Source organism: Anthonomus grandis, chromosome 2, assembly GCF_022605725.1.
Source record: "Anthonomus grandis grandis chromosome 2, icAntGran1.3, whole genome shotgun sequence".
In the NCBI taxonomy this organism is placed as follows: Eukaryota; Metazoa; Arthropoda; class Insecta; order Coleoptera; family Curculionidae; genus Anthonomus; species Anthonomus grandis.
This window is the reverse complement of record NC_065547.1, coordinates 47642512-47669979: the sequence shown is the minus strand read 5'-3', so window position 1 is coordinate 47669979 and position 27468 is coordinate 47642512. Positions and strand designations below refer to the sequence as shown.

Below are 27468 nucleotides of genomic sequence, written 5' to 3'. Positions count from 1 at the left end.
TTTAGGAACAGCAAATGATAGATGATTAATTAAAGAACAGTTCTTATATTTTAAGTTGTTAGTTATGTAGTAAATAAATAAGACATCATTCATATTACGCCTAACACTCAATCGTACCATTTTAAATTCAATTAGCATACTATTATAGGAGATCATATAAGGATATGTATTATGTGTTCTTAAGCACAGGTATCTTAAAAATCTTTTTTGGACCCTTTCAATCATATTAATATGCACCATTGCCTTAGGTGCCCAGATAACTGAGACATACTCCAAGATCGGTCTGACCAGTGAGTTGTACAGAATTATTATTGATTTTATTTCTTTAAAATGTTTTGTATTTAATAATAATAATAATAATAATAATCGTCTTTTATTCAAAAAAAAAAAACAGATTGACAAATATTACAAATGGAAAAAAAAGGCGAAGTCTAGCCTAAGGCTACTCAAACTTAACCCTAATAAATAATAAATAAATTTCGGTAATCATACATAATAATAATAAGAAAAATAATATAAAGATGAAACATTATAAAGAAACAATTGTTCACACCAAAAAAAAACTTATACCCAACACGGAGGAGATATAAAACTCACAACCTGCACCAAAACAAGACTGTACACAAACAAATACCTCTGTATGCAATCGTAAACAACCATCATGTTACCTCTGGAGCACACCATACTAGTGAGTTAAAAAATAGGAGCTCAACTGTTCTCTAAACAAATACAACCTAAATCCTGACTTAAACTTAGTAAAATTATAAAGTAGTAAATCATTGTTTGGCAAGGAATTACATGTTTTAATTGCATTATAAGTAAAAGACTTCTTGTATGTTCTTGTATTATGTCGAGGAATAATATATTTAAATTTATTTCTGGTATTTATATCATGGACGCTCAAATTGGTTTTAAATTTATTTTTTAGAGATTTAGATATGAGTTTTGAATTAGTAATTAAACCATGCATAAAAAGACCCAAATGTTGAGTTCTACGATTTGACATATTTAACCAGTTCAACTCATTAATTTTATGTGATACGTGATCTGACTTTCTTAAATTAAAAATTAGACGAATACATGTATTCTGCACCTTTTAAATACGATATTGTTCCGCTTGACGAAGACAAGGGCCATAAATAAAATCAGCATAGTTAAAGTGAGAAAGTACAAGAGTTTCACATAACATTGCCATTAACTTGGTACCTAAAAGGTTTCTATTGGAATATAGTTGCTTAAGCGATGTAAATGACCTTTGTAGAAGTAACTTAATATGATCGGAGAAATTAAGCTGACAATCAAGTATAACACCTAGATTACGAGCAGAATTACAAAATGGTAATATTTGGTCATCTATTTTGATTTTAATATTATTTTTTAAATATTCGTTTTGATTTCTTTTGCCAAACAGCATAAGTTTTGATTTAGATGGATTTAGTTGAAGGCCATGTTTTTTAGAGAGATCTTTTAGGTTGTTTAGTTCATGATTGATAGTTTCGTTACAAGTAACAAAGTCTTTTGAAGAGAAGTGATAGTACAACTGGGTATCGTCAGCAAAAGCTTGTATCTTTCCGACATGAAGAGAGCTTATAAGTTCAGAAGTGTAAATAATAAAGAAAAGGGGGCCAAGGATAGAGCCCTGAGGTACTCCTGATAGTATGGCACTAGACTCCGAGTACACACCATTAACAAACACTTTTTGTGATCTGTTAGAGAAGTATGATGCGATGAGTGACAGTGAGTCGACGTCGAAACCGTAATATCTTAGCTTTGCCAACAAGAGTCGATGATTTATAGTGTCAAATGCCTTGGAGTAATCTAATAGTATAAGAATACTTTCAAGTCCATGATCCAGTGCCTCAATTATATCATCAGTTACCACAGCCAAGGCGGAGGATGTGGAATACCCCTTACGAAACCCGTTTTGCAATTCTGAGATCATACCATTATCATTTAAATATGAGTACATCTGGCTGTATAAAATTTTCTCCAATATTTTCGAAATGGCAGGTAAAATTGCTATAATGCGTAAGTCATTGAAGGTCTCTGGCTTTTTTGATTTTGGTAAAGGTATTCCTATTGCAGTTTTCCAACTTTGAGGAAAATAATTTTGTTCTATGCAACTGTTAATAATATTAGTTATGTAAGGATCAATAAATGGACTGCAATATTTTAACATAGATGATGTGATTTTATCTGTGCCACAAGCAGTAGTTTTCATGTTTTGAATAATTTTATGAACATCTTCTATAGAACACATGGAAAGCTTAAATTTTTTCGATGCGCTGAATTTGTTGTTTTCGTAAAATTCTATAGTTTCATCACAGTCGTTAGATCTATTGTTAAAAAATTGAGAAAAATGCTGGTTTATTAAGTTTGGATCTGTTAAATTAGGTGATAACTTGCTATCACTTAAGCTTAGGACATTTAACGATCTTAGTGCTGACCATGTTTTTTTTATGTTTTTTTGTCTAGAAATAAAATTGAGATAGGCCTTTTTTTCGGATCTCAGTACAGAAACTGTAAAATTACGTAGTTCTTTGTACCGGTCCCAATCTTGAGGTTCTTTAGTACGCTTAAATTTTTGTAAGGCTTTATCTCGCTCCTTCATAACAGCCTTCAAATTTTCTGTTAGCCACGGAGCATGAGGTTTTGTCACTCTAGATTCTTTAAAGGGAGCATGAATATCAAAAAGTCTGTTTAAAAAATTAGTAAAAAGAAGTAATTTTTTGTCTATATCGTTCTCATAAACAATGTCCATCCAAGGCAAATTGTAGAGATCGGACAAAAAATCATTTAAAACAAAACCTTTAAAACAACGATACGTAACAAGTTTTGATAAAGGTTTATTAGATTTTAGTTTTAAGTCAACAAAAACGAGTCTGTGATCAGAGATTGTATCGGCAGAGAGTGTACCAGAGGATGCAACTAATGTATCACTGATAAAAATTGGATCTATAAGCTTGCTTGAATTTTGAGTTATCCGAGTTGGTTCGTTAAGTATCTGAACAAGATTATATGAGTCAAAACAGTTAAGGACAACATTATTAAAATCAAAAAAATTAATATTAAAGTCTCCTAAACATAATACCACATCAAAATTTGGAACAACTTCAGATAAAATGTTATCAAAATCTTTCAAAAGAGGACCTATGTTTATATTTGGGGGGCGATAAATATTACCAATGGCAATAGAAGAAGATTTTAGCTTTATTTTTAAAAAGATATATTCAAGTTCTTTAGTTATTGGGAAATCAAATATAATTAAGTCTACATCTAAGTGATCTTTAACATAGGCACCCACACCGCCTCCTCTACCATCTCTATTTTTCATATAAAAATTATAGCCCGGCATTTTGAAAACAGATACATCCTGACCATTAGAAAGCCAAGTTTCTGTGACTAAAATAACATCAAAGTTATTTGAATTTACAATCAAAGTCTGAAAGTCATTGAAAGCTGTGTTTATTGAGCGTAAATTAATATGCGCTACTTTCATTTTCACGCCATAAAAATTTAAAAAAAATAAATAAAATAACTGTACTTAAACAAAGAACTCCTTTAAACTAAATATTAACGTAACAAACAACATCATTACATAATAAAGATGGCTCCAGAAGTATCTACCAATCATACGATATACAAAAATATATCAAGAAAATAATAAATCACCCCCAAGTACAGTTTAACAATTATGAATAAAAAATATTTATAAATTGATTATGATTGTATGTGGGCAATAGAAATATGCAGGTTGAGTAATTAACAATTTAAATTTTAAGTGGGTGCAGGTTTTAAGTAATATATGATAAATCCAAATAATAAACACAATTAATGTGAAGAAAATATAAATCTACGCCCTAGTAACTGCTTATTACAAAACCAAGAAGCTTATATGCTTTGTTTACAATAGTTTTATAGTGTTGCTTAAATTTGAGATTTGTTTGAAAACAGACTCCAAGATCCCTAAATTTACTTTTCCTAGTTAACGATCAATTTTGTAATCAATTTTGTAATCAAGGGGTTAGAGGTTAACCAAAAAAAGGTTAGAATTTGACATTTATCTATGTTTAATGACATTTTATTTTCTCTGAACCACTGGGCCACCAAGTTCAAATCAATTTGCAGCTCAAGACAATCAATAAGAGATGTTATGTACATAAATAATTTAAAATCATCAGCAAACACGAGACATCTAGCATGCTTTATACAGTTTGGCAAATCGTTCAGAAAAATTAGAAATAAGAGAGGCCCAAGGTTACTGCCCTGAGGCACCCCAGATGTTACTATATATATTTTTGACAATTTTTTACCAACTTTAACTTGCTGAGGCCTTCTGGTAAGATAAGATACCATAAACCTACATGCTTCCAGCGAGAAACCAAACTTAGCCAACTTATTCACCAACAGCCCATGGTCAACCAATACAACCCATATACTGCAACCTGCAGATGTAAGCTTGTTCAAACCAATGAAAACCGATTGGAAAAAAACGGTTCGCAACTGGCAAAGTAGACCAGAGAATATTAATTGTCCAGGAAGCAAAATACATTTCTGCAGTATTTTCAATGAAGTATTGTCGAACAATGTAGAAGAATTTCAAGCGAGTATCAAAAATGGGTTTTGGAAATGTGGGTTGTTTCCGTTAGATGCTGATTCTGTTGATTATACAAAATGTGTCAAGGATATAGCTGAAGCTCTTTCAACAAACAAATTACCCAGGCAAAGGCGATCAAGTGAAGGAAGGATCTCACAGAGACTTAACTTCAGCAAAAATTTTTTTTTTAAATTGTTTATTAATAATAATAGGTAATTCATTTTTGTGTCTCATAACTTGCTTTTCGTCAATTTTCACAAAAACAGTGATATTTACCATTTACCGACTTTTACTAAGAGCACCTTTTTTATGTAAAAAGCATAGGAACATCATAATCTAATGCCCAAACGGGCAGAAATTAAAGTCTTTAAGAAATGGGCCTAAACTTACCAAATACCCCCCTGATTCTGAAGCCCCTGGTAAATATTTTTTTTATTTAGTAGGTTCAAAAGAATAAACGTACTAACAATAATTTACCTCCCAAAATTGGCTGCGGTAGCTAAAGTAGTTTCGGAGCTATTAAAAAAGAAACTAGTTTTTAAAGGTTATTTTCAAAGAGCTCTAGCTCCCTGAGGAAGCTTTTCCGAACCCATGTTTATAGGAACTTTTGTTTTTCTTTTGACGTTTTCTATCTGCCCTAGAAGTTTGTAACATGATCAACGGAACACCCTGTATAAATTATTTATTTTTAAGGGTTATTTCGTCTGTACTTACTTACGTCTGTTTTTATAATCGAGAATTAATTCTTTTAGTAAACATTTTAATTAGATTTATAATTAATTAACACATCTGCCGTGTCGTTCCATAGTGCATGACATCTAATGCTATTGAAATGGGTGGCTTACACGGTTGGCCCCGCACGACTCTCTAGACAGGCCGCGGCATATTATTATTGCTAAAGATTATTACTTCGTATTTTAAAAAAACACAAAACACACATGATTACTATAATATTATAGTCCTTAATCAAGTGTTTCTTAACTAAAAAAAAGTTCTAAAGCTCTATGAACACAAGCAAAAGAAAAATGAAAACAAAACGAACAGATTGTTACATTTTAATGTATAAAAAGAAAAAAATAGTTCCTAGGGTAACACAAAAGCTTAGCTAATTGGCAAAAATTATGCAACCATCGCAAGTCCAGAATAGGGTAACTTAAGAATGTTTAAAATTAAAACAAGGCAGGCAAATCTGAAGCTGTGACGGGCATGAGTTGCAAAATGTAAATACCATTTTGGCTTTTTTTCGTGCAATTTCTCTGCCGGATTCCTTTTGGATTTTGGCATAGCATTCAGCGTACTTTCTTCTGATTTTTTTCCCATTTGAATCTAATCTCTGTAAGAGCTGATGGTATGAGCCCTTTGATGATCTTGTTCTTTTCATCGGTTTTACCTCTTCAAGTTGTAAAAGTTCGGCTACTAACGATTCTCGGAAAATGGGTATGGTGATCTGATGATTTTTTTCGCTACAGCCTTGTACACCACCCACGAATTCACTACTGCCATGCCCAGTAACAGTTCCATTCCCAATTTCCGGTACCATTTGATACCCTTTCTTAAAGTGGAGACGTAGGACCTCATCTGGTCGGAGAGATCTATTCCAGCTTTACCCTGGTTATAATCAAGTACAGCTAATGGCTTTTCAGTAGCGCACGTTTTTTTTCTGTCTTGGGACGGAAGCTGCGGTGGGAACACTCAAAGGTCTCGCTAACACGTTTTCTTCAGAGGGCTCATCCTTGTAGCTCAAATTCTATTTCTTCAGTGGGGTTTGTTGAAGTCTCGTCTTCTTCTTGTGATGACAAAGCATCAATATTAGAGCTCGTGGAAGGCAGAACTTGTAATGGAGCAGTATTAGAGGCAGTGATCGAGCTTCGTTCTTGTGAAGATGATTTTTGCTTTTTTAGGGACGTTTTTGTTTTTACTGGAGCAAGTTCTGGAGCATGTTTTGTGGAAAGCATTCTTACATCTCTGGTATCCTTCCATTTAATGGAATGTGTGAATACATAATGAAGTCACTTTTACACATCTTAATTTTAAATTTAAGGAAAACAAATATCAAATATTTGCTCTATATAAATCACCTGCATCGGATACCACTGCTTTCTTAAATGACCTAAACCATTTATTATTGCAATACAAAAATAATGAAGCCATTTGTATTTTTGGGGGAGATATAAACTTAAATTTGCTTAGCGGAAATGTAACAATAAATAACTATAAAAATATTTTAACTGAAAATGGTTTTCTTAGTTATATAAATAGACCTACTAGAGTAACATCAGATTGTGAATCCTGTATTGACCACTTTTTTATCTACTGTCCCAACAAAATAAAAAATAAATTGACCTTTTTACCATTTATACTAAAGAGTGATGTAACGGATCATTTTCCTATTGCACTGAAACTACAGAAAATTGATAACAATTCAAAAAAATCATGCGATAAAACTTTTGTTATATCTATAGACTATAATAAATTAAATAAAACTTTGGAAGAGGTAAACTGGGAAGTTGTTTACGATAAAGACCAAAGCGAGGAGACATATGAACTTTTTCAAAATATAATAAAAAATGCTATACAATTGGCAAGTACAAAGGTAAATTTTACATCAAAAAATAAAAAACTAAAACCCTGGATCACATCTGGTTTAATTAATTCCATCCGACACCGAGACAAATTAAAAATATCTTATCTAAAAAATAAAAATAATATAACTCTGTTGAATGAGTATAAGAGTTACCGTAATATTTTAAATATGCTAATAAAACAAACAAAAAACTCGTACTTTCAAAAAAAGTTTAATGAAACTAAACAAAATCCTAAAAAAATGTGGAAAATTATAAATGAGGAACTGAATACTAATCAAAATATGAATAAAAACAAAATATCACTTAGATGTGAAAATAACACGATTCAATCTGATAAAAAAGATGTAGCAAATATTCTTAATACATTTTTTATAAACGTAGGAAAAACAATGTCAAGTAAATTAAATTGTAATAAAAAAAAATAAGTTTTCCCGCTTAAATTGTACCACTATGTTTTTAACGCCTATTACTGAGGATGAAGTTCTAAAAAAAATAAATGCTCTAAAAAACTATTCTGCACCGGGGTTAGATGGATTAAAGAGTACCTTACTTAAGCAAATACGGAATAATATTGCAAAACCCTTGACCCATGTTTTTAATTGTATTATTTTAACAGGAATAATTCCGAATGAATTAAAGAAGTCAGTGGTTGTTCCGATATATAAGGGAAATGACGTGTGTTCTCCAGGCAACTATCGCCCAATATCACTTATTAGTAATATAGCAAAAATACTTGAAGCTTGTATACGCATTAGGTTTTCAAAACACTTACAGAAAAACAACATTTTATCTCCCAACCAATATGGTTTTAGAGAGGGTAAGTCAACTGAAGAGGCACTATTTGAGGTAACAAATCATATTTGTAAAACTATTGAAAAAAATCAAAAACCGTTAGCTATATTTTTAGATTTGGCTAAAGCCTTCGACTCGGTATCACACGATATTCTACTTGATAAATTAGACGACTACGGGATAAGGGGATTAAGCTGGACTCTTATAAAAAATTATCTTACTGAAAGAAAGCAATGTGTTAGGGTGGAGTATGAGTATAGTGTTTTTGAAACAATAAATTGTGGTGTTCCACAAGGTACTGTACTGGGGCCTCTTCTATTCACCCTCTATATCAATGAATTTCTTTTTCTTAGTACATCTGGAAAACTTGTATCATACGCGGACGACACTGTTTTGTTGGTAAAGAGTGATAACTGGGCGAATGCTGTGGAGAGAGTAACTTCAGATTTTGCAATGGTTCGTCGGTGGCTGGAAGAAAATCGTTTAGCAGTAAATATTGAAAAAACAAAATTTATGAGTTTTAGCATTCTCGATAACCATCAAATTAATACAGATGTACTAAAAATACACACATATCAGTGCATATTAAAGGAGAAGCCATGTGCTTGCATGGAAACCTTAAGTAGGACTCCATGTATAAAGTATTTGGGTATTTTTATCAATCAAAATATTAAATGGGAAAAACATATAGAAAGTATTAATATAAAAATTCGTAAACTAATTTTTAAATTTTATCATCTTAGAAATTGTATGCCTCTCCACATTTTAAAAATGTTATATACATCCTTGGCTGAATCAGTCATTAGATATGGAATATCAATATGGGGAGGATCATTTGCCAGTACCATAAATATTTTAAACATTACTCAAAAATACCTTTTACGAGTAATTTTAAGAAAACATCCCAGATACTCCTCAAACCGTTTATACCAAGAAGCGCGCCTTTTTACAATACAGCAAATGTATGCTAAGTCAGTGCTAATGTTTGTCTATAAATATCCTGATTTGCGGCGACCGATAGAGAACTTGGGTTGCTATACTAGAAGCCAAGCAGTGCATTCTGTTAGTGTGCCTTTTCTGACAAGAGCGACTACTCAAAGGTTTTTAACATACCTTGGCCCAAAATTTTTTAACCTTCTTCCAAGTAGTATTAGAGAAGTTCGAAATATACATATGTTTAGTAGAGAAATAAATAGGTTGCTTCATGAAAACTTTGAAGTTTTTGCTACGGTGTTGCGTAGATAATTATTTATTTGCAAATTAAATATAGGGTATATGCAGCTTTATCAGTATATTTGTGGTTAAGATCTGTTATTCTGACTAGGGCTACGGTTATAGTGCATGCGTGTTCTGACGAACTGGCGTTCGGCCGAAAACGTCAGAATTCTTGGTCAGAACAAAAGTGGTTAGTTTGTTTGCGTATTGTGACGAACTGATTTTAATTTTTACTGGTTTTGTTGCCGTCGCAAAATATCCGTGATGGATGACGTGGACGATTATCTGTTTTTAGAAAGTCCTTTGTTAAAAATGTTGTTAATGAATGAAAGGACTATATGTATAAACGAAATGTTTGCTTCAAGGAATATTAATGGTGAATTTCACACCCTATTTGAAGAACTTTTACGCCAACCAGAAAAATTTTTCGAATACTTTAGAATGTCAATACAAACTTTCAACTATATCCTAGAGGGGATCGAAGAAAGTATAACTAAGCAATCAAACTTTCGAGAATGCATATCAGCTAGAGAAAGATTGGCCCTAACTTTGAGGTAAGTCTGTACTTAGTAATACTTACAAATACTTCCTTAGTTGATTGTCAAAGGAATAAAACTTCTTATTTCTTATCTACAAACCATATTTTTTAAATACAAAATAATACTGTTAATACATTTTGAAAAAGTTTATACGAAATCCTATTACGGTCCAGGGTTATGTGAGGAAAAAAATGTTGCTAAGTCTGTGTAGGTATTAATATTGTCATGCTCTGCGGTTTCTACACTGCTAGGTCCAGAAGGGGTAGTCAGGAGGGAACATGAAGAAGTCGGCCTAGTGTTATGCATTGGCTCTGAAGATTTATTGTAATATGAATAGTGTGAAGATGGATAGGTGTTTCCACAGCTTTTTTGTTGTTGAAAATATTGCTCATCGCAAAATACTTGCTGCAGCTTATTTCTCACGATCATTTTCCTCTCTTCTGGCACATTTTTAAGGTATGGCAACAAGCTCATCAAAAAATGATAATCAGCATCTTCTTGGTCTACTTTCTTGGTAACCGGAGCGTTTTTCTTTTTAAATTCCTCCAACTTTTTCTGTTCAATTTCCAGAAGCTTGGAAAAAGCACTTGACTTTGCAATTTTGGCACGTTTAGTCTGAGGAGTTATGTCGGGATTGTCGGGGGCTACACGCTGTGATTGTGACCGAAAGTTTTTCTCTGTTTTGGAATTACTTGATGCAATTGCGCTCAACTGTGACTCATCATCCAAGTCATCTTCACTGCTATCATCGAATTCTCCAACATCGTTTTCAAGCTCTCCGTCAGCCTCGGGTTCTGGAATACTACTTTGCATAATTCTAGGGGCGAATTGATCTTTCAGAAACAGCATAGCTGTATAATACGGCCATGTCGATTCTTTTCCTCTGCCCCCTTCTTGGCCCGATCGAGTTTCTGTGCATTTTTTAAATTCTTTGCGATAGGTGTCTCTTAGACCACGCCACTTATTTTTGACAGTTTCTACTGAAATAAAAAAAAATTTAATAGAAGATGTTCACTTTAAAATTTTATTATTATCATATTATATTTTTTTTAGGTATCTATCTACGGGGATGTCTTTTAGGGCACTCAGTTTTTCATATAGAATTTCCCATAGTGCAATACGATTAATTGTTTATGAAACATGTCTATCAATATGGAATAGCTTTCGGGAAAAACACATGCCTATGCCTACTACAGAACATTTAAAAGCTATAGCAAAAGACTTTTTCACAAAATGGAATTTTCCTAACTGCGTTGGCTGCATTGACGGAAAACATATCAGAATTAAATGCCCACAAAATTCAGGATCGTTATATTATAATTACAAACAGTATTTTTCAATAGTGTTACAAGGAATATCGGATGCCAGTTATAGATTTGTGACTGTAGATGTGGGAGCTTACGGAAAGCAAAGCGATGGAGGCATATTTTCGCTTTCGAACGTTTATAAACATTTAGAGCAAAATACGTTTAATATCCCAGATAACGACTATATACCATCAACAAAAATTATGGCGCCCTTTGTACTATTAGGTGACGACGCTTATCCGTTGAAGTCGTATTTGTTAAAACCATATTCAAAACAGAATCTTTCCCGTGAAGAACGGATATTCAACTACAGATTGTCTAGAGCTCGGCGCTGTATTGAATGTGCGTTTGGGATATTAGTTAGTAAATGGAGATTTTTAAAAACAGAACTTCAGATGTATCCTGAAAAAGTTGACATTCTAGTGAAAAGTGCAACCTTATTGCATAATGTAATTATCGACATGGAAGGAGTCCCAGTACTGACACAAGAACAACATGGTCTCAATAAAAAGACATCTGTTTCAAGGCGATACAATCGCTACGGGGCAACAGCGGCTCAAGTAAGAGACATTTATAAAAATTACTTTTGGAGCCCAGCAGGGGCGGTGCAGTTTCAGTATAACATTTTTAATTAATAATTAAACCTAAATTCCTAAACTCATTTCTAATTTAATGTAAGTACTATGGAATATATGTAATATTAATGTACCTAATGTAATACTTACGACTTGTATTCATTTCCTGTGCAATCTTTTCCCATTTTTGTCGAGATTGATCTCTATTATGGTAACTTTTGTCCTTCATGTCCCATAAACTTTTGTTTTCAAGAACTAAACTAATTAATTTATCCACGTCCATACTTTTACAATTCAAATTCGCATTTACATTCGTCCGAAAAAACAAAATTATTTGAAAGATCTATTCTTCTGACGAATTCGTGCGGGTTCGGCCGAACAATTCGCTCCTAACGTAACCACTATAGTTTGCTGCTGTTTATTTGTTTGTTCGCGCGTGTTCTGACGAGTTCGTCCGAACGCCAGTTCGTCAGAACACGCATGCACTATAACCGTAGCCTAGGGCGATTTAAATCATTAGTTCATTTAATCATTATTTTGGTTTATTCTTTGGTTTTAATATAGTTAGTATATAGTATAATATAGTATATAGTATATTGGTATATTTGGTATATAGTATATAACTTTAAGTGAATTGTGAATTATATATATTATCTTCTTAATTACTTTTGTTTTGTACACACACTAGATTCTAATCTAGGTGTACATCTATTTATACTTTTGTGAGTTTTGTAAAATTATTGTAAATTATATTGCTGCTGGATTGCTGCTGGAATATTAAAATTGTACCCAGAGCTGATTCAGTTAGTAAACAAACAAACAAAAAACAATAAATAAAAAAACAATAAATTTCAAGATAACTATACCTATTATTATTATACTATTATTATCTTCTCGGGCTATGATTTCTCCTGTTTTCAAATTGTTCTGAAGAACCTCTTTCGGAAGATCCTTTTTAGATGACCTTACTGTACCTACAACATGTATCTGTCTGGATAACATCAGGGCTTTTGCTAGTTCATAGCTTGTATAAAAATTGTCGACATAAAGCGTTCTTCCCTGGTCCAGAAGATCATGTAAGAGTTCCATGCAGACGTTTTTCGCTAGTCCGGTTTCTCTCTCGCCACTTGCAGACTTTCCACTGTAGATTTTTAAGTCTCAGGTATAACCATCTACTGAGCATATTTTAAAAAGTTTAATACCATATCGATGCGCCTTATTTCGTATATATTGGCGAAAAATTAGTCGTCCTCTCCAAGGTACTAATGTCTCGTCAATAACAATAAATTCACCTGGGCAAAATAGATTTTGACATGACTTGACATCACTGCTCGCGGAACTGCAAGGTTATAGATACTACCAGTGGACCAATAATCTGAAAGGGTACTCAGTCTTACTAAGCCCATCTACATGGTTAGCCCCAAGAACTTTTTAATTTCGTCGCTGTCCATTGATTTATCCTTGATCCTTTGGTTTTTTGGCTTGATCTTATTTTTTGTTATGCATATTTATTGGTTTCCGTGACAATATGACTAATGATTTCGTCATCGACAATCAACGAAAAAATGTCTAGTGGCGTAGAGTTTTTATCAAGACCTATTTTTAAGCCCTGGGGTCCACTAAACACGAATTGTTTGTCTTCCACAGTATTCAGTCCAACCATGATTATAATTTTGGCCATCTTGATAGGGTTCATCCACTTCATTGGCAAGATCATCTTCTAATTCTTGGACTTCCAGAGTTTCAAGTATATCATCTAAATCTTCTGGATCTTCGTCTTCAGATAAGTCTGAATATTCTTCGATATGATGGTCAAGCAACGTTTTATTTTTTGACATACCAGGATACCAAACAGGGTCATCAATGGAATTATTGGAGCTAAAGTCACTACCTTCAGTATCACTTATACAGTCTATTTCACGGAGAAGTTCTTGTTCTGTCAGTGGTCTCTTGTTTTCTTGGTGGTCTCCTGGTCTCTTCCTCTTACTCATTTTACTTTTATTTTACACTTTCACTGGGGTATCTGCAAATTATGACATTAAATTATGGATTCCTCACTCATGAAAGCCAGAGCTGTAATGTGCCATTACGGCAAATATACAGTTCAAGGTGGAGAAATCCATGATTTAACGTTGTCTCGAGATCTGGTAAGCTTCTATTTCTCTCCAAAATGACCTGTAACAAAAGAAAAAGCTGTCATTCATATATGAATGACACATTAAAAACCATAATATGATAAAAAAAAATTGTTATTTGTCCATAATAACATACCCAAATAATATTTAAACCAAAAATATAGAAGTATAGAAGTAAGTAGAAGTATAGAAGAACGTTGCGCGCAGCTGTTGCATTGTTCTACTGTTGTTGTTTGAAATTTGAAACTCTAACTTAAAATTAATTTATAATATTAGTGTCTACATGTCTCTGGTGTTTTAGTAGTGCATAACAAACAAGGGCAATTGCTATGATTGCCTTTTTTTTACGCACAAAACAAATGTAAACATTGTCAAAATAACGTGATTACTTGTGCAGTGTTGCCAGCTGGCCTGTTGCTTTTGTAATAGTAATCTGGCTTCATCATGGAATGTGATGTCTGCAAGGACAAAAATAATGTTTTTAAATGTGATGGTTGTCGGAAGGGAGTGTGCAAGGCCTATGCAGGATTAACGGCTTCTGAAGTTAAAGTCTTACAACTTAGTGCTCGAGTTATGATTTTTCATTGTAAGAAATGCATCTCTCTAGAGACATGTCGTCTTTTACAAAATACCATTGAGGATAAGACCACTATCATTTCCACCAAAGATGAGATAATTGCCTTACTAAAAAGAAAAATTGAAGACTTAGAAAATACCCAGAAATCATCAAATTCTTTAACTACAACATACAGTAATGCCTTGTCAAATCCAGTGAAGCAGGTACAAAGTAAACATACTAACCATAATTTGCCGAGCTTGATAATTAAACCCAAACTCAACCAGAGTATTGAAAAAATGGAGGCTGATTTAAAGCAAAATATAAATCCATCCAACCTAAAAATTGCTATTCGGGGACCCGTACTACCTCAAGTGGTCACTTAATTGTCAAGTGTCAAAATAAACAAGATCTGAATGCTCTGAAGAAGGAAGCTGATAAGAAACTTGCCGGATATGACATTGATATACCAAAATTAAGAAAACCCAGAATAAAAATACCAGGCTATGATGGTAAAATTGCCAAGGAGGACTTGGAAGGGTGTATAAGGGAACAAAACAAATTTATTGACCCAAATGATGAGCTCAATATAACATTTTTGAAGAAAGTAAAGGACCGTTACACTGTTTTTGCAGAATGTTCTCCTTCCCTATTTCATAGGTTTATGGCTGTTGGGAAGGTTTTTATAGGCTGGGAGAGATATGCTATATTCGAAGATATTTCTGTTACACGCTGTTTTAACTGTCAAGAACATTTCCATAGAGGTGACAATTGCCCGAACCAACCAGTTTGTGAATCATGTTCTGGTTCTCATAGCTCTCGAGACTGCAATAATGCTGCGCACAAGCAATGTAAAAACTGTATCAACACCAACAATAGACACAAACTAAATTATAAGACTGACCATAAAGCTAATGATTTGGACTGTCCTTCCTATCAATATTTATTATCTGTTTTGAGAGCTAAAATCGATTATGGATCTATCAATGGCTGACACACGAGAAGAGATTGAACTTCTACAGAACCTGGACAATTTAGGTAATAACATTAGGGAGGAAACTATTTTAAATTGTGATTTATTGGGGAATAATATTGAACTAGATAATAAGATTATAAATGTATTACATCTTAATATTCGTAGCTTAAAAAAAAATTTTGATCAGTTAGTTAGTTTTCTTGAAAGCTATAGGCTTAACTTTTGTGATATTATTGTGCTTACAGAATGTTGGCATATAGAGAATGCTAATGGGTTTTGCTTGGATGGGTTTTGTATGTACTATAATAATGCAAGTTTTAATCAAAATGATGGCACAGTTGTTTATGTTAGGTCCAACCTAGTACACGACGTAACACATATTGAGCTTGCCCTATCAAAAGTAACATTAACCAGTATCAAATTTAAAGTAAACAATTACTCAATAAGACTCTCTTGTATATACAGACCACCTTCTACTAATACACATAATTTTCTTTCGGATCTCGAAACTTTCTTTACAGATTCATTTACCAGTCAGATTGACATTATGTTAGGGGATATAAATTTGAACCTTCTTGATGAAAACAATAATGAAATTATTACATACCAGGCTATTCTGAACCACTTCCGTTTTATTTCTACCATAAACTCAGCCACTAGGGTTACAACTGACTCATCTAGTTGTCTGGATCATATATTCTTGAGAAGAAAAAATGGTTCCAAGATTAATTGTTCTTCCTTTCTCATTCAATCTGCCATAACTGACCATTTTCCCACCATGTTGCACATTACTGATACAGTTGGGTTGCAAAAAAACAAGGAGGAGGTAAATTCTTATACAGTTAGAATAAATTATACCATATTAACAAATTTTATACATAATCAAAATTTTGAAAGCATTTTTAACAATGATGATCCAGAACTAGCATTGGAAATTTTATACAGTACTATTACACAAGCATTAAATCATTCAAAAACCCAAAAATTATGTCAAAATAAGTATAAAAAAATAAAACCATGGATCACAATTGGTATAATTAATAGTATCAAAAAGAGGGACAAAATGAAAAAAACACTACTAATTCATAACAATTTAGAAAACAAAACTGCCTTTAATAGTTACCGTAATACCTTGTGCACGTTAATCAAGAAATGTAAACAGGATTATTACAAAGCCAAAATCGAGTCTAGTGGTACTGACCTAAAAAAAATATATAAGATAATAAATGAAGTAACAGATTCAAACAGTAACCAAGATTTTAAGTTTAACGTAACTAACAATAATTCTAGTTTTAATAACAAGTTGGATATGGCAAATTTTTGCAACAAATATTTTGTTGATGTCGGTTACAATATGTATAATAAAATTAAAAATCCTTCAGATTCCCTGCAAATAAAACCATCCACACAGGCTTCAATGTTTCTAAGACCTACTAATAAGAATGAAATTATCAAACAAATTGCTTCTTTAAAAAATTCCTCTGCACCCGGAATTGATGGTATTACAACCGATATTATAAAACATATTCATATCCATATTTCTTCCCCTCTCGCACACATTATAAATTTAATTTTTCAAACTGCAAAGGTCCCAAAAAAATTTAAACAAGCCATAGTAAAACCTATTCACAAGGCAGGTGATAAATCAAATATAAATAATTATAGACCCATAAGTATAATGAACATTTTTTCTAAAGTCTTTGAGAAATGCTTTAAGGACCGCCTGGTGGAATTTTTGAATCAAAACAATATAATTTCTAAGAACCAATTTGGTTTCCAGAGTGGCCTCAGCACAACCGATGCAGTTTGTGTGCTTTGTGAGCAAATAACAGACCATTTGGATGGTGGCAGAAAGTGTCTTACGGTCTTCCTAGACCTAGCCAAGGCATTCGACACGGTCCCTCATAACAAATTGCTCCAAGTCCTAGAATCCTATGGGATAAGGGGAACCGTGTTAGACGTTTTTGATGATTATTTGATGGATCGAGAGCAATCCGTCAAAGTTGAAAATACTATAAGTGAACCCCTTCAAATTAAAATGGGCATCCCTCAGGGGACTGTTCTGGGTCCAATTTTATTTGTAGCATATGTAAATTCCTTAACCAATATGTCAATACAAAACGGTAGTACTATCTCTTATGCTGACGACACAGCAGTAACTTTCTATGGGGAAACATGGGATTTGGTGAAGGAACATGCTATAAACGGTATAAAGAAAATAAAACACTGGCTAGACTCATTTAAATTATCATTAAATATCACTAAAACTATTTATATAGCATTTTCCCTCACAGCTGCAAACCGTCCATCATTTAATAGTATTTACATAGATAGTCTTATGGATAAACTTCATGAAGTTCACTCTACAAAATATCTTGGAATCTATATTGACAAACACTTAAAGTGGGACCACCACATCCTTAGACTATCAAAAAATATTCGAAAACTAATATACAAGTTTTATGTGCTCAGGGAAATATTAAATAAACAACTTCTGATTTCGATTTATAAAGCAATTGTGGAATCACTACTAAGGTATGGTCTAATTCTTTGGGGTGGGATATACCAAAACACATTGACTTCTTTAAATGTAACCCAAAACTACATTTTAAAAGTTATTTTCAAAAAAAACAAAAGATTTTCTACTGCATTACTTTATTCCAGAAATATTTTTGATGTACGCACATTATACTGTTGGTCGCTCTGTATATATATTCACAAGTCGAATAAATTTAAGAACTTTGTTAATCATCAGTATCAGACTAGATTAAATGTAAATAGACACTTATCAATTCCAACTGTTGCCACTACTATGAAATTAAAATCAATTTTTTACCACGCACCCAAACTGTACAACTTATTACCACCATATATTAGACATACAAAAGCTGTCAAAAAATTTTGTAAAATATCTGGGGATTACATTTATGATCATTTACATGTAAAAAACTACTTACTGTTAATTAATTTTCATATTTCATAGCTTTAGGCATTCATACATGATCGTGAAGGATTTTTGTTTTCTAATGTTTAATTATTTATTGGGTGTTAAATGAAAACTTTGCAATAGTTAGTGGATGGGACATATTTTGTTTAAATATTTATTTTTATAAAATTGTCTTTGATTTTTTTGCACATACAGGTATTTGGTTACCTAGGTGCACCTTAAAATGTACTGAGATAGATTATAATTATTGGATTTTATTACACATACTTTGTAAAAGCTTATATGTAATATATCCGATTGATTGAATAAACACAAGAGTAATAATAAAACAAAACAAAAATGAGCTTGGCCTCGAGAAGAAATTATTCTAATAACAGCACGGCAGTAGATGTGTTAAAGGGCAAATAAAACATTTGAATTTCTTAGAACATTGAATATACAGGCATTGAAAGGTGAATTTTAATAATCATAAAATTCAAATTCAAAAAATGCTAATCGTTAGTTAGTTACACAACCCTGTATATACCTTAAAGAGACAAATAATGTCAAATAATATGCATGTCAGTCAACAACTGTCAAAAAGTAACGAACGAGGAAAAACACCAAAACAAGAGCAAAGCGAAGATAACGAAATCACTTGACATTCTCATCACTTACATAAAAAGAAAGTTATTTTTAACGTTTTTGATTAATAAATAATGCAATAAATAGCCCCTATTCAATTACAATTATTATCGTACATTTCTCAAAATGGTAATTTTACAATTAGAAGAACAGGTAAACATCAATTTAAACAACCATTGAGGTTATACATTCTGATTACTTCACTAAATTGTTGAAAATATTTTCTTTTACAGCCTTTAATTATCCAAGCAATATTTGCCGGAACCGTAGATGAAGTAGAAGATCTTGTGGACAATCCTGAATTTGTAAACTATACAGGTTAGAACTGCATAAAATTAGTTTTACAGTGCTCTTTGACCTCTCTAGAGAGGTAACATTATTAGTGTTTTCCTTGTAGATTGTGAGAAAAGGACTCCGTTACATGCTGCTGCTTATATAGCAGAGTCTCATATAGCTTTCCTTCTGCTAGAACACGGAGCTAGGGTCAATGCCAAAGACAGTAAATGGGTAACTCCTTTGCACCGAGCTTGTGCTGTTAATGCCTATGAAGTTGTCGATGTGTTACTGAAGTATCAAGCCGATGTTTGTGCTAGAGACAGGTAAATAATATATCAATCAATTGAAAGAAATATTTTCAGTTTAATTAGTTACCTATTTTGTTGGAACACTATTTTATCAAATATCCGTACTATTTCTTCATTTTTTGAATAATCCAATTATATTTTTCAAGTTTACATAATTAGATGATACAGATCTTGTGTAGAAGCAACTCTATCAAGATCATTTAAATAGTTAAAATCTTGGTTTCAAATTGATTTTTATTTATTTATATATTGCAATACTCTACAAACACCACAAAGTTGGTAATTACATGTAATAAGTTACAGATTAATTAAGCCTTAAATTTAAAACAGAAGATAATATAATTTAAAAATAAAAATTTTAATAAGAATAGAATATAAATTAATAATAATAAATTTATTAGCAATAAATAGCATTACAATCATAGTAACATATAATACCCATTAATATATATTTTTTGTAGAGCACCTAACTGAATGTGCCAATATAAATTTACATTAATCTATTATAACTTATTAGAGTGTATTCAAATAATACCAATTTTAATAAATTGCTAATTGTATCATTATGAACTAAATCTACACCTATTCTATACATATACATCAAATTTCTTTTTTTTTTCTTCAAAACAGATTTTCAAAAATTGTGTAGTTGGTGACTAAGGTCTGTTCACTGGTTCTCAGCCTTTTAACGGAAATTTTGACTTTGTAACCAAATTGAACATAGAAGGAGGCTTTGAATTTTAGTTTTACCCAATGCAAAATGTTGGTCAAAGTGTTTTTAACAATTAAGAAATTTGTGTAAGTTTTTTTTTCAAAGATTTAGCGTAAAGCCAGATAAAACTAAAAAAAGTGCCATTTCATTGTTTCTTGGCCCCCCCTCACAGTTCTCTGTTTTGTGCCATTTTTGCATCGGTTCTTGGCCACCTAATTTATTTAAATACCTATTTTATTTAAATAATATTCTAGATTTTTCTACATAGGGTTACACATTTTTAAAAAAGTTTAATAATAAATACTTACCCATCTTTAAATTAAAAAAAATCAGTGTAAAATTTTACTTTTAAACAAGTTTTATTGAAAAAAAACAGTTTAATTTAAATAAAAAACTTTATAGATAAATAATTCCTTTTTAACTAAAAACAAACAAAGCAACTTATTCTTAAATATTGAAGGTAAAATGAGCAATTATATTAAAACTAATCAGTCTCAACAAAACTGGATAGTCTAGTATAATTATTCACATTAAAATGCAAAGTAATATAGTACGTTATAGATAAACTTATAATAAATATATGGAAAACTTAAAACCTAAATACTTCATTGCACGTGCATTATTAAGTGTCATCACATTCATCACACTTGTATTCTTTGTCTGCAGCAACACTATAGGGAACATTATAGAATTCCGTACATTTTTTGTGAAACCATTTTGCACAATAGTCACAACCAATGTTTTTATGATCTTCTTCTTCTGTGTCACTATTAATTTATTTATTTATTTATTCATGCCAAAAAGTATAAAGCTTTTACACAAGTCAGTCAAAAATATAACTCCAAAAAAGTATTAAACTGTAAAATTCGTTTTACCTAAGAACAATAATAAAACACATATAAGCCTAAAAAGTAATGCTTAAAAACACTTAACACTAAAAGTCAAGAGACCCAGCCTATGCAATAGCACTGAAATTTGAGCTCAGGAATTCCTCAAATGAATAAAAAGCATTGGTGACTAAAAAATGTTTTACCCTTGTCTTATAAGCATTAAGAGGCAAATCCTTAACGGAGACCGGCAGGACATTAAAGAACTTAATTCCATAATAGGACACGCCATTACGGGTACGCTCGAGTCTCCTAAATGGTGCCACCAAGGAGCCGCTAATTCTGGTGTCATGACTGTGAGTGCTAGCATGAGTCACAAACCTGGGTAGGTTTTCCCTAATGAATACAAGGCACAGAAGTATGAAGGCGCTTGGTAAGGTGAGAACTCTCAGAAGCCTGAAGTGGACCCTACAACAATCCCTGTATCCAATCTGCGCAATCACTCGCAGACATCGACGTTGCAATGCAAAAATCCTGGGCATATGCGCTGAATGACCCCAGTTTAGTAAGTTATACGTCATTAGAGAGTGAAAATATCCAAAGTAAGCTGTCCTGAGAGTACCTGCGGAGACAGACCCAGACAAATTGCGAATGAGGAAAGTACACCTTGATAATTTGGTTGACAATTCATCTATGTGACCTTGCCACGTCAAACCACTATCCAATCTAACACCCAGAAAATCCACAGACACACCTAAAGATTGTTGCTGGGAATCAACGTCCCGAAGGGAAAAAATTATATTTTGAGTTTTGGACTCATTTAAGCACAATCTATTGGAAACGGCCCAGTCTCTAAACTGAGAACAAGATTCTTGAGCCTTCAGCGAAATGTTTGCGCAACTTCTATTAGTACACAGGGATGTAGTATCATCAGCATACAAATAGAAAGTGCAATCAGGGTGACAAGTTGGTAGGTCATTAACAAATATAAGAAACAGGATAGGCCCGAGAACGGATCCCCTATTAAGAGTTTCTTTACACATATCACATGGTATCTTTTCTTTGGTTTTTGTTTCTTCTAAATCAGGTTTTCTCTTATTTTGTTTCTTATTGTTTTTCTCAATTTTTGTTTCTTCCTTCCTTTCCTTTATTCTCCTTCTTTCTTCTTTTCTTTTTTCAATTTCAGCCTTTTTAAATTCTTTTTCCTGATCTTTTTTTTCTAAATATTCCCTCCATTTGTCACTGCTATTTGCACTCGGTGCTCTTTCATTTTTCGGTCGGTTTGTATTTTTGCTACGTTTAACTGGTTCAGGATATACTAGATGTTCGGAAAATGCACCATGCATTCTATCAATGTTTTCAGTACCTTGAACCGCAGTTTTTTCGTTTTTCTGGTTCTTCCCATCTTCCTTCTGATTTTTTTTTGTTGGAAACTATTGTTTTCACCTTTATTTTCGTTGATATTTCTCTCCGACAGTATTCTTTTGTCTTTTTCCTCGTGGCACCGTTTTTCTTTAATCTTTGAACTACCTTTTTTGATTATGTCAAGATTATTAGTATTATTTTCATTACCACATACGACGTTTGGGACATTTCCTACTTCAGTTTCAAAAATATCATCATTAAATGTTATACCGCGTGTAGGAGCCGCTAAAATTTCAGAAATATCAATCAATGGAAGTTCATCATCTTGATCATCTTTACCATTATTTAGAAAGGAGCTGGTCATAATATTTTGAATTTTTACGCTGTCAATATTCAAATTATTATCAACAAAAGATGAAAAATTTACCTGCTGATTTTTGGAAAATTCAGTCTCCATGTGAATTATATCCACGTTTTCAGAAAAGTGTGTATCTTTATCAGGAATATTGAGATCTGAGTTGAAATCAAATATTAATTTGTCAGTATCAAGGTCGTTGTTTTGAATAATAATATCTGATTGATTTTTGTCATCAATGTTAAGCACACCCTTACTTACATCTATTAATAGTTCTAAACTGGCTTCTGATTTATTACTCTTATTTTGGTTATCTTTTTTCGAGGTTGAAGAACATTTCGGTTCAATAAAGTTAATTTCGCTTAACACTATTTCCACATTTATACCGTAGGATGTTAAATTGTTAATAACTTTTTTGCAAGAAGTTATGTCACGCTTCGTTATATTTTCGATTGATTTTCTTTTACTTTTACTTATCGCTACTGCTTTATCAGCCACACATTTGCTGTAATCTACGGCATCGGGATTTAATGGAAATAGTCCCGATTTTCCGAAACCATTTTTTACTGAAGTTTCGAATCTCTCTGGTTCAGAGAGTATCTCGTTAAACAGGCTACAAAAATTAATTTTGGTTACAGAGCAGTTCAGATTTTCTGGTTTTCTTTGCCAATTATGAACAGTTTTTTTCCACTCCGATTTCATTGGCTTAAACACGCTAACATCAGCCGGCTGAAGCATGTGCGTAGTGTTGGGAGGTAGAGCATATAGAATAATTTGGTATGCGTCACACCATGTACTTATTGCCATATTAAGGTGGGATTTATGCCCATCCACAAACAGAATTACAGGCTTTGAAATTTCTTCTTTAATTAACCAATAATTATTAAAATCGTTACATATAAATTCAAAAAAGACATCCGATGTCATCCACCCTTTTTTAGACTTTCCCAAAACCCATCCACTGAGCATATTGTCAATGACAGACCTAGGTGGTCTTACATATGGGAATAGAACAAGTGGAGGGGCAAAATTTCCATTAGCGTTGAAAGTTATTAATACAGTAATGTTTTCTTTTTCGTTTCCTTGTTTAACAGTCAGCAAATTACGAAAACTTTTAGGACCCAAAACTTTCTCACTGGATGGACACAGTGCGAATCCCGACTCATCACCATTAAAAATCCTCCTTGGATCATTCATTATGTAAGACAAATTATTACTCTCTAAATACTCCTTGAGGTCATGAAACCATGTTCTTACGAATTGTTCTGTAACTGCAGCTCTGGCTTTATTTATTCCCTCAGCTTCTCTGATGGATATCTCGGGATTTCTTTTTAAGAAATTTGAGTAACACGTTTGTTTTGGTCAAAGTTTACTGAATAAAATACAAGTTGCTTCACTCGGCTCCACGCGCCGAATTACCTATTCACCGCCCCTCACTTCATTTGCCGCGCGACGCTCCTACAATCGAATCTGTTGGGTTACACAGTGAGTAGAGTTTAAATCGTTTTGATGTGCGAGCGTTTTATTACTAGTTGTACCGGGTGGACTCAGTGGACTGGCAAATTATTATAATCTATTATATTAAAATGTTGACTTATTGTTCGGTAGACAGTTGTTTTACAAAGCGTGGAAGTGGTTTAATGTTTCTTAGATGTCCGAAAAATGAAAATAGGTAAGTACATTGCAATTAGTTGTTTATTAAATTCATGATTGCATTCCTAGTTACTTTATGATCTGGTTCCTGTTTCTTTTTTTAAATTAATATAAAAAATGGATTATAGGTGTCAACTCTGGAAAGGTATTTTGGGATTTACTGGCGAACATAGATATGCCGATCTTACTCCGGAACAATGTTATAAAAGGGGTTAATATCTGTAGCTTGCATTTTGCGGAGAGCAGTTTTATGTCCCCTTCAAATCAACGTCTTAGACCCGACGCAATTCCTACATTGTTCCTGACCAGAGCATCGACAAGTATGTTTTATGTTTTTTTCTAATTTGTGCACTTATAATGGCAATATGTATTATAGAAGGTACCTTTTAATATTTGCAATTTTTTGGTGTATAGGGAAATCAGAATTATTTACAAATTTACGTATTATTTTTCCAGGCACAGATAATTCTAACATCATTGCAAGTCACACATCAAGGAAGAAATTCAGTGATGCTTCCATGCATGCAAACTGACACTCCGATGCAGGTTAATGTTTTTGTCCAGACGGATGTATGTAATAATACTGGTAAGTGAAAGAATCGGCACTGTGAACTTTTTTATAATATGCAAAACAATTACGCTTGTACTATACTCAAATGTTTTACTTAAAGTTCAATAAAAATTAAGAAAAACCTAGTAATTTAATAATGAATACGACGCTACCCCTATAATAGTTTTTTAGCTCCCGAGTAAAAAAATCTATATTTTTTGTTAGATTTTATTATTTCAGTTTAGGTAAAGTTCAATAAATTCCAAAAAACATTACCTTAATTTTTTTTTTAATTTTGATCTTGTTTTGAGTTAAATTTTAATGTTGTATTAAAACAGGTATCGTATATCTAAAATAAATTTTACTTTCAAGATAAGTTCTGTCAAACGTCATGAAGATTTCGGCAATGACGCCAAGAAAAATTCAATTAAGAAAAGAAATTAAACAGAATTGAAATCGCGTTTTTTAAATGACAAAGCAAAAGACTGTTTTTTATGTATAGATAAGATGTCCATTAAGTCACATCTATATTACAATATCTCAAGTGACAAGGTAGTTGGTTTCCAGGAAGGTTTGAGAGGAAACATTACAGATATTGCCAGCAACGTTTTGGTTCTAATGGCCCGGGGTATTGCAACCAGTTGGAAGCAGCCTATCGCATATTTTTTCTATAAATCATCTCCAAATTCAGATGAACTTAAAAATATTTTATTTGAATCAGTTCGGAAAATAAATTCAACAGGTTTAAATGTCCTAGGCGTGGTTTCTGACGAGGGCTCAATTTTTTATAAACTAGTCAAAACTACTTTACATTTATCTGAGGAAAATCCGCGGTTTTTAGTTGATGACAAAGAACTTGTATATATGTTTGACGTCCCACATTTGTTAAAATCAACGAGGAATAATTTTTTTAAGTATAATTTTGTAATTAACAATGAGCAACAAATAAGAGTTATTTGGAAACCATGTATAATTATGATAAAATGAAACAGTATAGACTTGCTCCAAGACCATCTAGCGAGCACATTTTTCCCAATAACTTTCAGAAAATGAAGGTTAAATTAACGACACAGATTTAGTCACTCTGTTGCAGTAGCATAAAATTCTACCACAGGCAGCAAAAGTTACTGCATATTTCATTGAAAAAATGAATAGATTATTTGATATTGTAAATTTATACAATTAAATTTATTTATATTTTAGTCATTACTTAGTAGTTTTGTCTATCTTTAGTTGTTAAGTTTAGTAACAGTAATATATGCGTTTTTTCACACAAACTTTTGACTTTGATTTAAATCGTAAATACAATCGTACCAAAACAACCTTTAATAAGATACCTAAGTACCTAATTATTAACAAAAAAAATTTAACCATTTAGTTCTTGAATTATATGTAAAATGTATTTAGTTTGATGGTTATAAAAACAAATAATTTATAGTATTATCAATTTACATATTTTTCCCAAGTAGGTACACTAAATAATAATTTTATTCCAGATAATAAAGTTATTATAAAATCGTGCTCCGTCTTCCCCTACAGTTCGAATTAGACGAAACTCTACGAAACTACGAAACGTAAAATAATAGCTATCTTTTACCAGACTTCCCCTTTACATTTTTTGCTAGTTCCCCGTCGGCGAGGAGCTCGGCGGCCTGCCTTTGAGATCGAAAGATAAAAGGTTTTTCGCCGAGTGAAGTAACTTATATGTTATTCAGTAAACTTTGGTTTTGGTACACATTTCTTAAATAAACACCAGAATCAGCGGTAATTTTTGACACTGTATCAAAAAGCATCTGCTTCGTAATAGGGAAACCGCATTTTGCCAGATTAACAATCCAATTTTTAATTTTTTCTTCACCATCAACAGTTAATAGAGGAGGTGGTCCGGGTTTTCCCAGGACGTCTGGTACTCTCCCTTTTCACCTATCTTGGATGGTCGCCGTGGGAACACCAAATGTTCGACTTGCCTCCCTTATTGTTTTCTCTAATTTCAAAAAGTGCATTTTTCAAATTCTCTTCACTGTACTTAAACAGTTTGCTTCGAACCTTCGATGGATTGCGCCGGCGTTTTTGACAGAAAAAAGATGCGGGAAACGATTTTATCATTCAGAGTAGGCCAATAGCAATAAATTTCCTTAATATTTGCCTTTTAGTCACAAAAAGGCCGAGAACTAGTGATGGCCGGATGGATAACCGGTGAACTGACCCTATTTAAGATTTAAATTTTTTGAAGAAAATTTATTTTTTTTTATTTTTCTAATATCTACTGGTATTAAGTTATATATTTTAGGTCCAAGATATGTTAAAAATCATTTATTGATATTTTTGTGATTTTGTGGAATCTTCAGATTTTTATGAGATTTTGATCTGGTATTTTGCTGATGGTCAATATAGTTTTTATTATTTTGTTTATAGGTCCTATAGCAACATTATGTTAGAATATATATTGATCACACATTTAGAACATCCACTGTAAATAATAAATGAGTTGGATAACATTTGTTCTTTTTATAAATTATTTTTAAGATATATTTCTGTATGACGTTCAGTTGGTTTAAAGTGGTGTTATAGAGA

General features: G+C 32.4%; 3 protein-coding genes across 5 annotated transcripts in view; 2 read left to right on the top strand and 1 right to left on the bottom strand.

Annotated features, from left to right (window-relative positions):
- Positions 1–9292: 9292 nt before the first annotated feature.
- On the top strand, positions 9293–11753 carry LOC126750511 (uncharacterized). The gene is made up of 2 exons (XM_050460151.1): positions 9293–9743; positions 10782–11753. Exons 1-2 carry the CDS (start codon positions 9454–9456, stop codon positions 11668–11670), a joined length of 1179 nt encoding a protein of 392 aa, XP_050316108.1. The 5' UTR covers positions 9293–9453; the 3' UTR covers positions 11671–11753.
- Positions 9806–12093, bottom strand: LOC126750512 (uncharacterized). 2 transcript variants are annotated; one of them, XM_050460153.1, is made up of 2 exons: positions 11761–12093; positions 9806–10705 (listed from the first exon to the last, which is right to left on the bottom strand). In XM_050460153.1, the coding sequence occupies exons 1-2, from the start codon at positions 11891–11893 to the stop codon at positions 9891–9893; spliced, it is 948 nt and encodes a 315-aa protein (XP_050316110.1). In that variant the 5' UTR covers positions 11894–12093; the 3' UTR covers positions 9806–9890. The 2 variants fall into 2 exon arrangements, with proteins under 2 accessions (XP_050316110.1, XP_050316109.1); XM_050460152.1 differs by having other exon boundaries at positions 9806–10708; positions 11761–12087.
- Positions 12094–18799: 6706 nt separating this feature from the next.
- Positions 18800–27468, top strand: part of LOC126747158 (serine/threonine-protein phosphatase 6 regulatory ankyrin repeat subunit A-like) — an 80242-nt gene continuing 71573 nt past the window's right edge. For both annotated transcript variants that reach the window (XM_050455667.1, XM_050455662.1), the window contains exons 1-3: positions 18800–19001; positions 19082–19166; positions 19246–19447. In XM_050455667.1, coding sequence (XP_050311624.1) covers positions 18975–19001; positions 19082–19166; positions 19246–19447 — 314 coding nt within the window. In that variant the 5' untranslated portion in view covers positions 18800–18974. The remainder of the gene's footprint in view (positions 19002–19081; positions 19167–19245; positions 19448–27468) is intronic.